Raw genomic sequence first — 12,790 nt, forward strand, 5'->3', positions numbered from 1 at the left:
AAGGCACACGTATCTGTAGACACACATACACACGCTCACATAAGGACGGCAGCCTCTGCTGGTCCCGAGTCAGAACAAATTAACAGTAAACGACGGTACAGTCTCCAAGACAAGAACAAGTTCAGGCTATAAAGGAACAATTAACACATTTATCATCGAAGATACTTTAAGAAAACAAAAAGTAACACTCAATTTCACACTGCATTCAACTAAAGAGAACTATTCTTATGACTAGATTTTCTTCAGCAGAGGATAGAATTGGTTTGCTATTCATTCTAAAAACTAGTGTATAAAGAATTCCCTATTCCAGAAATGTCTGACTAGATTTCCAGAATACTGAACATACTCTTCAAATTGGCATCTTAAAATACTAATGTTTGAAGTTAATAAAATATATTTCAAACAATATAATATAGGAACAAGATTATATAAAATTCCCTGATCAGGAAAATTATTTGGAAGGAAAATTAAGGCAAAATACTGTTAAATTTTACAAAAAGGAGAAACAGGTATTGAGGGCTTTTTTTAAATGCCAAAAGCAACCTATAAAATGTTGATGGAAAAAATCTAAAGGTTTTCAAGCAAAGGTAAAAAGAAAAAACATGCAATTAATTCAACACTAAGCTAAAACATACTGAATAGCCCCTCAGAATCTTGTAATAATGTTTCACCAAATAACTGATGCCTCAAACACAACTGGGGAATCCAAGGACTAGAGGTGGAAGAAATGTTACCAATCACTTATTTCCAGGGGGATTTTACAGATCAGGAAACAGGAATAAAGGTGCTAAGTCGTGTGGCCACTTGGCTGCGGCAGGACCAGCCCTCATCCGGCACTCTGGCGACGGGGAGGGCGGGAATGGCCGGGCATCTCCAGCCAGTCTGCCACTACTGCTGGTAACACAGGCTTTTCAGATACTTCAGCCTGTCATGTGGTAACAAATGATCACAGATCAGTACAAAGTGTCTGATTTGTACATTTTCTGCTCAAAGTACTGATCTTGTCTGCTCTGACTAGAATTGGCATTAAGAATAAATTCTTACTGAATACACTTAGAGTTGCTAGAATCATGTAAATTCTTAAAAAAAAAAAGTACTTCACAGAATAACAGTGTTGATATTCAGAGGCTGGCAGAGTAGCAGCTAACAGTAACTACTCCTATGCTGGAAGCACACACTGAGAAGCTTTAGGGATTAATTCTCTCATTTAACTCTCAACAAAACCCCTGCCACATATTAGGGTCCTCGCTCCCATTTTAAAGATGAGGAAAACTGAGGTTTAGGGAGTTTAAGTCACTGTTACATGGCAAATAAAACCTCAAGTACTTTATGTCTGAACTTTTAACCATTATAGATCTGAAATATTAAAAAACGTCAGCCACCTATTATAAACTTCGGAATACCTTCTTTGAAATTCTTACCATTTAAAATGTTAAAATCTCCAGTCAACACTAATACATTCCAAAAAGAACACTCAGACTTTCACATAACATCAAAAAAGATGAACTGAGACAACTGGGTTTCATACTTAACATGGATTCCCCGGTAGGCCATTCGAGGTAATAGAAAGCATAGCAAAATACTTATCCCAACAAAATGTCTACTTTGGTCCTATTTAGGAACATAAAGACAACCCGCTGCAGTTTCCCAAGCTTACTCATGCTTCTTGCCCTCCTCACCTCCTTCTCTATCAGAACTGTATTACCTAAGGCAGACGGACCCGACCGACAGCCTGTTTCAGGCAGAAGCTTTTATAAAGAAATTCAATCAGTTTCCAATTTACGAAATGAATTGTGGCCTAAAAGTTATTTGGAATATGAAGTAGGATTAATTAGTTCCTTGACCAAAGCCATTTATCCTTCCAGGTTCACTGAGGCCTTTAAGACCCCTTATCAGAAAAGGCCCCAGGGTCAGACATCGAGCTCTTCTGGCCCAGGTCAACTGCCAGGCCCCCTGCAATCGAAGCCTCTTCCTCAGAAATGATAAATGCCCCGACACCTAACTCACTAGTAGGGCCTAAGATCTAAGAGGCTGCCAGCACAAAAGAGTAAAATTAGTTGACCTCCAAAAAGGCACTTATACCTGAATTAAAAAAAATTCTCCCTTAATGAGTTAAAGAGAAAATAAAACAGAAAATATCAAAAAGTTGAAGAAGTACTCTAGATAATTCATTGTGTTAAATATATATCCAAAAAAAACAAAGAATGAAAGCAAACATCAGACTCAAACAGAAAAACAGTAACACTAATACAGTAGCTGTTCTGAGGGAAAAATACACAAGAGATTTAGAAAATAAAATATATAAACCATAGGAAAAAAGAGAGAATGAAATACATAAACAGGAAAAGAATAATCACTGAAATAAAAGAATCAGAACACATAGATCAACTTTATACAAATTTCAAAACCTGGGTGATATGGTTAATTTTCCAAAACATTCAGAAGTGACAGAAAATTTATCTACTACACCATTATTATTTAACACTGTACTACAAATACAAGCCAACGGTTAGGGGCAAAAGAAAGTTAGAAGGCAAAAATGCCAATGACTGCAAATAGTTTAGTTACACACAGCTGGAAAACTCAAAAGAATCTACTGAGAAACCATTACTAACAAAGACAATTCAGTAAGGTAGCAGCATATAAAATATACAGGATATGAAGGAAAAAAGCCCGCTGATAGGTACACTTGTAGCACCTGGAAACCATCTGACCAAAGAATGTGCAAGAGCGGCGTGAAGAAAATCAGGTTATTAAAGGGCACGAAAGGAGACTGGATCCTGGTTCGTTAGACGTCACCCTTGTTTCTGAATGTCAGTTTCTCTTTATGAAATTTATAAATTTAATAGGATTCTAATAAACATGCCACGAGACCTTTTTTAATTAGACAAACTGATTCTAAAATTTATATAAAAGACAAGAGCTAAAAGATCTCTGAAAAAAAAAAAAAAGCCACTCAGACAAAGGAATAAAACACACACCAGAACAGCCGAGCACACCTGGAGGTGCCTAGTGGTGAGGGAGGGACTTTGCGACAATGGTCTGGAAACAAGTAGACAGGGAGGGGGCTGGATCCAAAATTCTATCAGAATAAATTCCAAATGGATCAAAGAGTTAGATGTTAAAAAATGAAGCCTAACACGTACTAGGAAAAAAGACAGAACCCTTTATAATCTTGGAGTAGGGAAGGTCGACTGATAAATTCAACTACACTTAATTTTTTAAAAAAACTTTACTTATGGAATTTTTACCAAACAACTGGGAAAAAATTGCAACTTGTCTTAAAAAAATTAATTTCCTGACTATATAAAGAACTTTCGGATTTGAAAAAGACCACAACAAGCCAAATGATAACAATAATTCAGAGAAAATAAAACACAGATCTCTGAAACATATAGAAAGAAAAAAATGCAAATTAAAACTATGCTAAAAATCATTTTTCATTCAATCAATAAAAATCCAAATTAGCTTCTGAACGCGCTGCCACAGGGCTCTGGGGAAGCGGGCATTCCCACTCTGCGGCTAGGTGGTCCAGGCGGCGCGTCGCCATAAGGCAGGTCCTTTGGCGATGCCCAGACAGCGCGGTCAGCTTAGCTCGCACGTGCGTGAACCGGCGGAACACACAGGTGGTTCGCTGCAGCGCTACCCTTTACAGCACAGGGTCGGTAAGTCACAGGGCCTCCGCGAGCAGACCACGACGCGGCTGTCCAGACTGGAATATCACCTATACGGTCACGTGAAGAAGCGAAAAGCCTGAGCAATGTGGCACCTCTTCAATAGGATGGTCAGGAGAAAAGAACGTGTTTGTATTTGCCAGAACTACAGAAAGATACAGAAGAGGTAGACAGACTTCACTGGACACCTTTTAATACTATTTTGAAATGTAAGTCATGTGAAAGATGTTTAAAAAAGAACAATAGTTAAACCTGAGCCAGATACTATTTTAACAGTATTAATCCTCAACAACAGCTTATAAAGTACTATATTACTCCCATTATACAGGCAAGAAACAAAATGAAAGCACAAAATGCTATATTTAACATGTTTAGTAATTTACTTCATGGTTTATTTCACCTAAAAAAAAAATTTTATATGTGTGTGTATATATATATATATATATATAGTGATACTTTGTCAAAGTTAGTGTAAAGCAATAAATTACCCACAGAATTTGTTAAGGCTCAATTGAGCAGAAACTGCTAGACCCACCGCCCGCAGGGCCTCCGCGTGGCCATCCCGTCGGCCAGTGCCCCCAGCTGCACTGAAGTGGACTCTTCTCTCCCACCCCGGCTTCAGTGAGATAATTACCAGGTTCGAGGTTCATCAAAATTACTCAAATCTAAACAGCACAATAAAATAACTCCTGTAATGTTTAACAGTATCCTGCTTCCTTGGTTCATCTGTACAACAAAAAGGTACATTAAATGCTACATCTGTAACAACAAATTGGATGGACCACTTTACTCACTCCAAAATAGAGCTTCCACTCATTTTTGTTATTATGCAGTTTACAATGTTCTCAATAAGAACTGGACATATCTGATAAAGTGACCATGTGGAAAGGGTATTTAAATGCAATTCAAGACAACTATTTCAAGGGCTGTGTGAAGACAACACCGCTAAGCCCAAAGATGTGTGTCTGGCGGACATCCAACAGCTGAGGTAACAAGTGGCTGGCTCCCCGTGGATCACTAAACCACTGAGTCCTCCACGTAAACCAGACCGGAGGGTGGATGACAGCAGCAAAGAGATGGGAAAGAGAACAGAGATGCTAAAAACCTACTTCAAGTTTTTCTAATTTAAGGCAACTAAACCACTAATGCTTTACACACACACATGCGCACACGTACGCACACACACACATGCACGCACGCGCGCGCACGCTCTACCATTTCCAGACCAAGATATACATCACACAACAAATTATGAGCTGCAGCAAATATACGACAGAGCAAAAACTCAAACCGATGCAAGATACAGCTCCTTGGGCAGGTGGACGTATGACTGGAAAATGAGAGGAAAGCTGTAAAAGGCGCTAGGGTTAGGGGCTGGGGTAGGGGCTGGCGTTCAGGTCACAGGAGTTCAAAAAAACAAAGCAACGTGAGGACGACCACTCTGCACAGGTCGGAAGCCCCGCCCGTGCTGCCACGTCACGACGGCCACACTGCAGCGTGACGGGGGCGAACGGTGCTAAGTGAACTCTGCTTAGGGAACTGGGAGCTATGAAATATATTTTCAAAATATGTTCCTCAAAAGTAGTTGGTACTTTAAAAGTTCCAGTTACCTGGACAATTTACTAAGAAACCTCATTCCCCAGCAACGTCAGAAAAATAAAGGAACACTGTATGTGACGTACCTTCAGTTTCAGTAAGAACGTCTTATGCTTTACCCATACGCAAATGCAGGTAATTTTTTAGGTAACTTAGGGAACCAATAAAACAAATAAAAATGAAAAAGAAGAGATTTAACGCTAGAGAATATACAAGCATCTTTTTAGCCAGTTTCCCATTCCGCGAAGCTGGCTCATCGACCCTGGCAGTGCTGCTCCGGGCCGTGCACTCGCTTACAGTGACAGTGCCATTACAGAGCCACGGCGCGCTTACCACTTCTGGAAAACCACCGTCCCGTATCCCGAGTTCATGGAGACAGCAGTTCAAACTCAACACATGCAGAAGACTACAGAGCGACCCTCGAGAGACGCATTAAAAAATAACAATACTCTGATCCTAATACATTTTTCAATCTTAACTCCAAGATTAAATGATAAATTCTAGTTGTAACAAACACTTTCCAAGTTGCTTTAAGACATAATTCCACAACAAAGATAGAAAATGAAAACGTACAATAATTGCACTTACGATGTAGGAAGCAGTCATATTTAAAACATCGCCTACAGAAAAGCGTATGAAATGAATGCAAGCTTTGCTCCCTCTGAACAGATTTAGCGTTTGGTCCGTCTATGTTTGGGGTACATTCAGGAGGAAGTGCACCGGGGAGCTGCTGCTCAGTGAGTTCTTTATACCTAACATTAACCAAGAAAAATGTAAGTAAAGGTGAAATTACTGTTTTAAAAATAAAGTTCCTAAATGGTTTCTGCGTAAATTTCAACAGTTATCTTGCCTAAAACACAAAAGAAAAGATCTAGCCTACAATAATCTAGTGAAGAGCTATTTAAATAGTATGCATGATAAATCGAGAATCAAATCTATTGTGAAAAATGTTAAAATGAAATATTAACTGCACTAAAATTTCTACAAGTGTCCAGAGAACTTTTCCTCTGCAGGTACTACTGTAAATTATGTGTCTGTGTGTTTTTCTGTCTACATAAATGTTGCGTAGTGGTACTTACTGTAAATTATGTGTTTGTGTCGTTCTGTCTACGTGAATGTTGTGTAGTGGCGTACCACAGACATGTCCACGTTGCCAAGTACTTTGCCAACACTGAACAATGAAGCGGAGTGGCTCAGTCAGCTACAGTAGCTCCATCTCTAATAAACCAAAGTGGCAAGTACATACCATACAAGGCAAGACCGCCTCAAAAGAACAAATCTTACTTTTCCTTAAGTTCTTCAGCTGTGCCCTTATCTGGAAACATTGAGGAAATGGCTTCAAAAATTTTATCAGAAGGAAATTTCCGAGGTGGGCGGCTTTCTTTATCTAAATATGGAAATAAATATGGAAAAAAAATAAAGTAAACAAGTTTTCAATCTTTCATTTGCTTCACCCAACTACATATATATATAACAAAGATAATTTTCTAAGAAATTATCAACTTTATGTTTCACTTACTTCTAACGTATTTTACATGTATCTGTGACATGCTAGTAGGTCAAACAAAAAATTCAAACTCAAATGTAGAACGTTTCAGACTGGGAGTCAGAAAACAGGCTGTAAAATCCCGGCTCTGCTACTAACTGGCTTTGTGACCTTGGCTGGTCACCGATCCACTTGGGTCTATTTGCTCATCTGTAAAAGGAAGGAGCTGAACTAGATGATCACAGGTGCCTGTTATAAAAGTTCTATGTTTGGAGTAATTGTCATTTACCGTCACATTCTTCTCAGTTGTCTTAATAATGAGCTTTGCCAAATCTCCACCAACTCTCAGCTCTGCCTTGGGACCCTCTAGTCCGGGTAGGCGTGAACCAGCGTAGGGGCTCAAATCACGGGCTCTGGACCAGTCTGAGGGGGCTACCGCCGCGGCATTCTGATCCCGACTTATCTACTTCGCCTCACTAAAGCTCTCTTGACTAGAAAATGGTTCTGATAATCACATCTACCTGTGGAGCACTGTGAGAATTAAGTGGGCTGGGACATACAAAGTGATTAGCACACTATACATAGTCACTGATCAATGTTATATAATGATGATTATGGTGACTGCCCAGTGAAACCCAAAAAACTAGAGTATATTCTTTTACCAGCCGAGGAAACAAAGACACTCAAGGACAGGAAGAAATGTTAAGAGTAATATTCTTATTTTGATTATACTACGATTGATGTGATTTTCAACGAACGGAAAAAGAAAAAGAGGAATGAAGACCTCCTTGTACTCCCTTGTTTGTGAAAAGTGCGGGAATGGCTGCATAGACAGACATACCTTCTCGGTTCTCCTCTAGACCTTTCTGTTTTTCTTCTCTTTCATCAGGATCATCTCCATCATCATCATCATCATCATCATTGTACTGACCAAGAGCATTCACCAACTCCACAAAAATTTCATCATTTATAAATCCACATTCTAAAATTCACCAAGTCAAACATGAGAAACATGCAGAGGAAAGCGGTAATGACAAACGAGTATGTACGCCTTTTCTGCTTTGGAAGAAATAGCCAGAGTTCATCAACAGCGCTCTAACATCATTAAAATCATTAAAACGGGGGGCGAGGGGGGGGGGGTTAGGGTCCTTCCCAGGACTGGCCTAAGGCACAGTTGGGAACAGAATTTATCTTCAACCCTTTCGTCTTCTCTTTAATCACTCCTCCCCCAAGTTTCCAGTGCCTTCTACTCTAACCTGTTCTTCTAGAATCTAACAGTGGCCTTGGCATCCTCTGAAACAATGTGTCTGTCAGACCTCACTGTCCAGACACTTCAACAGGGTCTCTGGGACCCAAAAACACCAAAGCTGTGACTCCAATGCTAGAATTCCAGGTACTGCAGTGGTCTGGTGGGGAAGGTATTTTTGAGTGTAGGGCCTTTTGGAGCTCATGTCGCATAAGCAGAGCCCTAGTCCTAATTTTACTGCTAAAGAATCTTAAAATCAATATACACTCACACGATTCTAATTTACATGTTATTGTCATTATAATTTATGTTACAACCAACTATGCATAATTTTCAAGTGGCAAACATGATCCTTCAATACAAAATAGGGAAAACACTGAAAATTTTAGGCTTCTGAGCCAGGCCAGTCCAGCACAAAATTTAATTTAATACGAAAAAAAAAATCTTTTTCATACCTATGCGTTAAAAAAAAAAATCAAAATCTCTCTCAACTCTTTGGTCTTCTTTTCCAAGAGAATAAATACATGGCTCACCTCTATCCCCATGTACTTTTCCATCATAATTTTTTATTAGTTCTTCAATAAAAGTCCCATCTTGATCTAAAACTTCATCCCCCATATAAGGAATGTTATGTAAAACAGTTTCATCTTCCACCTAAAAGTAAAAACACAGATCTAGAAAGCAACCTTATCCTAAGTATCAAATACTTTTAAATCAACGTAACAACTAAAATACAATTGTTTTTCATAAGTAGATCTTGACCCACTTCTCCAAACCTAAATAGGCAGCAAATTCTAAAAGCGATAAAGAAATAAAAGACGGCCTATCTAATAAGCATAATTGAGAAAAAAATTTAAGAAAAAATACTGTTTACCTAATCTAAATTATTAAAACTTACCATTATTTTATGTACCTCTAAGAAAGGAAAAAAGGTGTAAGTTACAATATGGCTCATCAATTTTAAAACATGTTCCTATTTCAGATGATAAAGTAACTGAGAATTGATGAAATATGGTTCATCAAAATCTACAACAGCCATGCCTTAACAAACAAACAAAAAAAACCTAATATAAAGGTTTCTAAAATTCACTTGATCTAGTTGAGGTTCTACAGATTCTCGGGATATAAAATAGAGTATGGATAGTCCATTAAAGTTTATGCCAACAGGATTTACTCTTATACATAAAATGAAAACAGTCTACAATGACATATTTCAATACTGAGAGGAAAAGATGAATAGCGAAACTGATAATGTTAATAAAGATAAGTTTATATCAAGGTTTGGAAGACAACAGGGAAGAAAGAGAGTGGTAGCTCAGTTCAGAGAAAATGTAATACTTAAGAATACAAGGAACAGGAAGCTGACATTCATGGGAGGAAGAGAATTTTTAATAAAGAATGAAAAAGACATTATAAAGACGAGAGGGCTCTGAAGTCCACATTTAAGGACACCAAACTGAGGATAGGTCTAAGTCTTAGCTTTGAAAAGGGTAATGCTTAAAAACAGATTTTTTAAAAACAATTCTGATGAAAAGAATGGACTGGCTAAGATCGACAGGAGGACATGGCAGCTTATTTCAAACGTGAGGTGCCTTAGGCTGGGACCACGACCCATAGGGAAGGATGCACGAGAAAAGGCCACGAGACACAAGGAGACTGTCAAGTAGGAAGAGGCGGGAAATAACGAAGAAAAGGAAAAATTTTCCAATAATCCCTAGATAACAAATTTAGGACAACCGGAGAGTTCACACATTAGGGGAAAGGGAGATTAGAAGAAAAAGTACAAATGTGGTATAAAATGAAAACTTAAATTTTAATGTATGGAGCTGGTCAGATTCAAGCTTGTATAAAAACAGAGAGCCCAGTTTTCCTTCTATCTCGCTTTTTTTTTTTTTTGGATGTAAGCCTAAATTAAGTAACAATTGGCTATTTTGTCTCCCCAATTATATCCATATAACCTTTGTCTCCCAAATATCCTAGCAATAAGATAGTCTGCTCACTTTGCTTTAGTCAGTGTTCAACAAAATTCATGGGTGATTCATCAGTAATATTTATTGACAATTTTAAACACTATATTTTTTAAAGTTTCATTCTATAAAAATAAGACTCCTCACTTAAGCTCTTGCAATATGATTCCCAAACTAAATGTTTTTGAATAAAGCATTAAACACACAAATTTATGGCCTTGCACAGCAGCATCTACAGCCTCCCTGTAGCTATCCACTGTAAAATCTTTAAGAGAAATAACACATTAACAACATCTATTTTTTTTAATCTACTAAGCAATTCTCAAAGTAGGCTCACCAAGGACTTCCACCAACATTAACTTACTGTTTTAAGTACTAAAACTACATATTTTTTATTTAACACAAAGAATGCACACTCAAATTTTCTTTGTTCTATCCTCCTTCATCTCTATAAAGAACTAAATACTAGTATTTCACTATAAAAGCTACTGGGCCAGTGTTATCTTGGAAATGTGCTTAAACTCGTGTTTTATAAGCCCTGAGAGTATTTCATAGTGTGCGTTATCATTTAATTCCATGCTGCCTGAAGCTGTTTAAAATAATAAATCCTCAGTTAACAAAACCTCAAAATCAGACAGATACAGGGTACTGACAGACCTCTTCAAGGATAAGCACTATAAACTTCATCTTTTAAATGTTTTTAATCCCAGGTATGGTTTTCATTTAACACTTCCCTTTGAAGAATATTTTAACTAAAAAGGACTAGGAAAAGAATACTGCAAAGGCTTAAAAATATATACGTATAGAAATCAGTTAAAAAACATTACTCTAAGTACTACCATTTTGATAGCATTTTTACTCACATCAACTCACCTTGACAAGAAAATCATCTATGCTTTTCTATTTAAAGTAAGTGATTATCAAATAAGCAGAAGACACATTATTTACATACCATGAAATTCTGCTGCAGGGGAGACCAAGAATACATTATGGGTACTGAAGCAACGGCATTCAGAGTCTTTAATGGGATAACTTGTGTTGGAAAATCCAAGTCACTGGTCACTGAACACTAAAGTAGAAAAAATAAAATGACTCGTAAATATAAGACAATCTGAAGCTACAGCCTTCATGCTTGTAAAGGGATGCTGTCTACTTGCATAATTCTACAAAGGAAATTTCTTTACCTAAGACAGTAAAGTTCATACAAACCAAAAAGTATTTTCTCCTTCCCTCTTTTACTTAGGGTGAAAAAAAAAATTGCTTCAGATTTTGCAAATTTTTAAAGCCCTCCAACCCTTCCCATACTTACCAATATTGATAAGAATCAAAAACTGTATTTATGTTAGCCTCAGATTAACTGCTCCTTGCTTTCATTATAAATTTCTTTTACACCTCAACCACACGGAATAATATAGATGCCAAATATGCCACTTAAGTCTTATTCAGAATATGGAAACTTGTTAGGTTAACCTTCCTTATCTTTATTTTCCCTTTTAAAAAACCCAGGTGTCATTTGCTGAGTTATCAGATGATGTACAAACATTAAAGGGTAGATCTGAGTTTCAATCACAACAAAATGGATTCAAATTAATTCTTCAAAGTATGATCGCTAAACAGTAACAGCTGATGTTATGAAGCACTCAGTGTGCACTAGGCAATCACTATTTTGAACACAACATGTCTGACATTTAGTCATTACGGCTGTAAGAAGGGGACCACTCTTAGCCCGCAATTTACAGGTGAGAAAGTGAAGGGAAAGAAAGGAGAGGTGATGGGCTCCAGGTCATACACTGGACAGGGCTAGAATTTACACCCAGAAAGTCTGACTCTGGAGCACCTGCTCTTACCCACCACACATTCTGCCATAATACCGAATTTCTATGACGCTTAAGGACAAACATCCCCTCGAAATACCGTATTTCATCCAATCTATGATGACATTAATGTCAAGGCATGCCATTATCTTCTCTTATCACTAAGGAAACAATGTTGCCAGTTAAACCACAACAATGCTTTCTTAGCGCAGCAATTCTAAGATGCTCCAGACGTTAGAAGGTTAAAGTTTTCATCTTTGATTCTATGAAATACGGTAAAATTCTATGCCCGAATAACCACAGCACTTCCCATCCTGTCTAGGAAGTCAGCTTTCTTAAAGAGTACCATTACCCAATTGTCAGGTCTCCAGAGCCTTCTCAAAAATGCCCTGGACATACAGTCATAACCTATAATCATTGAAAATAAAGCAAAAACAAGCAGAATTGAAGTGGTATAATAAAAAAAAATAATATATACACACACAATTATGAAATGTTTAATTTTATTTAAGAGGTCTTAAAAATAGCAGGACTAGATTTGGTGAAATCAGAGCAGAAAGCTTTGGCCCAGGGGCCATACCCAGCCCGCAGCATCTCATCAGGCACGGGAGCGGGGAGGGGCAATAATCTTCCAACAGTCACAGCCCCTGCAGCACAAAAACAGTTCCTTCCTCAGTGGAGGTGGAGGTTTAAAGGCACAGTAGTGGGGAAGGACTGTGACGGTGATTTGATTAATCCATTAATCTGCTTTCCAAAAGGGCAAAGATAAAGATAATAACACTGGAAAGCTCATAGCTCAAGTAAATAAGAAGGTATGACCAGTCTGCTAATAAATACTCCAGAACCCGCCCCCTTTCCCAGTTTCACTATTTGGCCTCTGATACAGTTCTTCATCCAGCCATCCAATAATCCAATAACAGCAGTTAACATTTATTGAGCACATACTATGTTGCAGGCACTGTGCTAAGTGCTTTATATACATTATCTTCACCACTCTCATCTCGGCC

The 12,790-nt window shown here is 37.9% G+C and overlaps 1 protein-coding gene across 10 annotated transcripts in view; it reads right to left on the reverse strand.

Moving 5' to 3' along the window:
* The window catches only part of EZH2 (enhancer of zeste 2 polycomb repressive complex 2 subunit), a 38,123-nt gene that overhangs the window by 11,772 nt on the left and 13,561 nt on the right, over positions 1-12,790 (reverse strand). For 6 of the 10 annotated variants that reach the window (XM_011365493.2, XM_011365496.2, XM_011365492.2 and 3 more), the window contains 5 exons: positions 10,922-11,038; positions 8,536-8,656; positions 7,598-7,738; positions 6,555-6,657; positions 5,844-6,022 (listed from right to left, as the gene is read on the reverse strand). In XM_011365493.2, coding sequence (XP_011363795.1) covers positions 5,844-6,022; positions 6,555-6,657; positions 7,598-7,738; positions 8,536-8,656; positions 10,922-11,038 — 661 coding nt within the window. The remainder of the gene's footprint in view (positions 1-5,843; positions 6,023-6,554; positions 6,658-7,597; positions 7,739-8,535; positions 8,657-10,921; positions 11,039-12,790) is intronic. The other 4 variants (XM_011365494.2, XM_023533794.1, XM_023533791.1 and 1 more) reach the window with 1 other exon arrangement.

The sequence above is a fragment of the Pteropus vampyrus genome, unplaced genomic scaffold (genome assembly GCF_000151845.1).
Source record: "Pteropus vampyrus isolate Shadow unplaced genomic scaffold, Pvam_2.0 Scaffold112, whole genome shotgun sequence".
In the NCBI taxonomy this organism is placed as follows: Eukaryota; Metazoa; Chordata; class Mammalia; order Chiroptera; family Pteropodidae; genus Pteropus; species Pteropus vampyrus.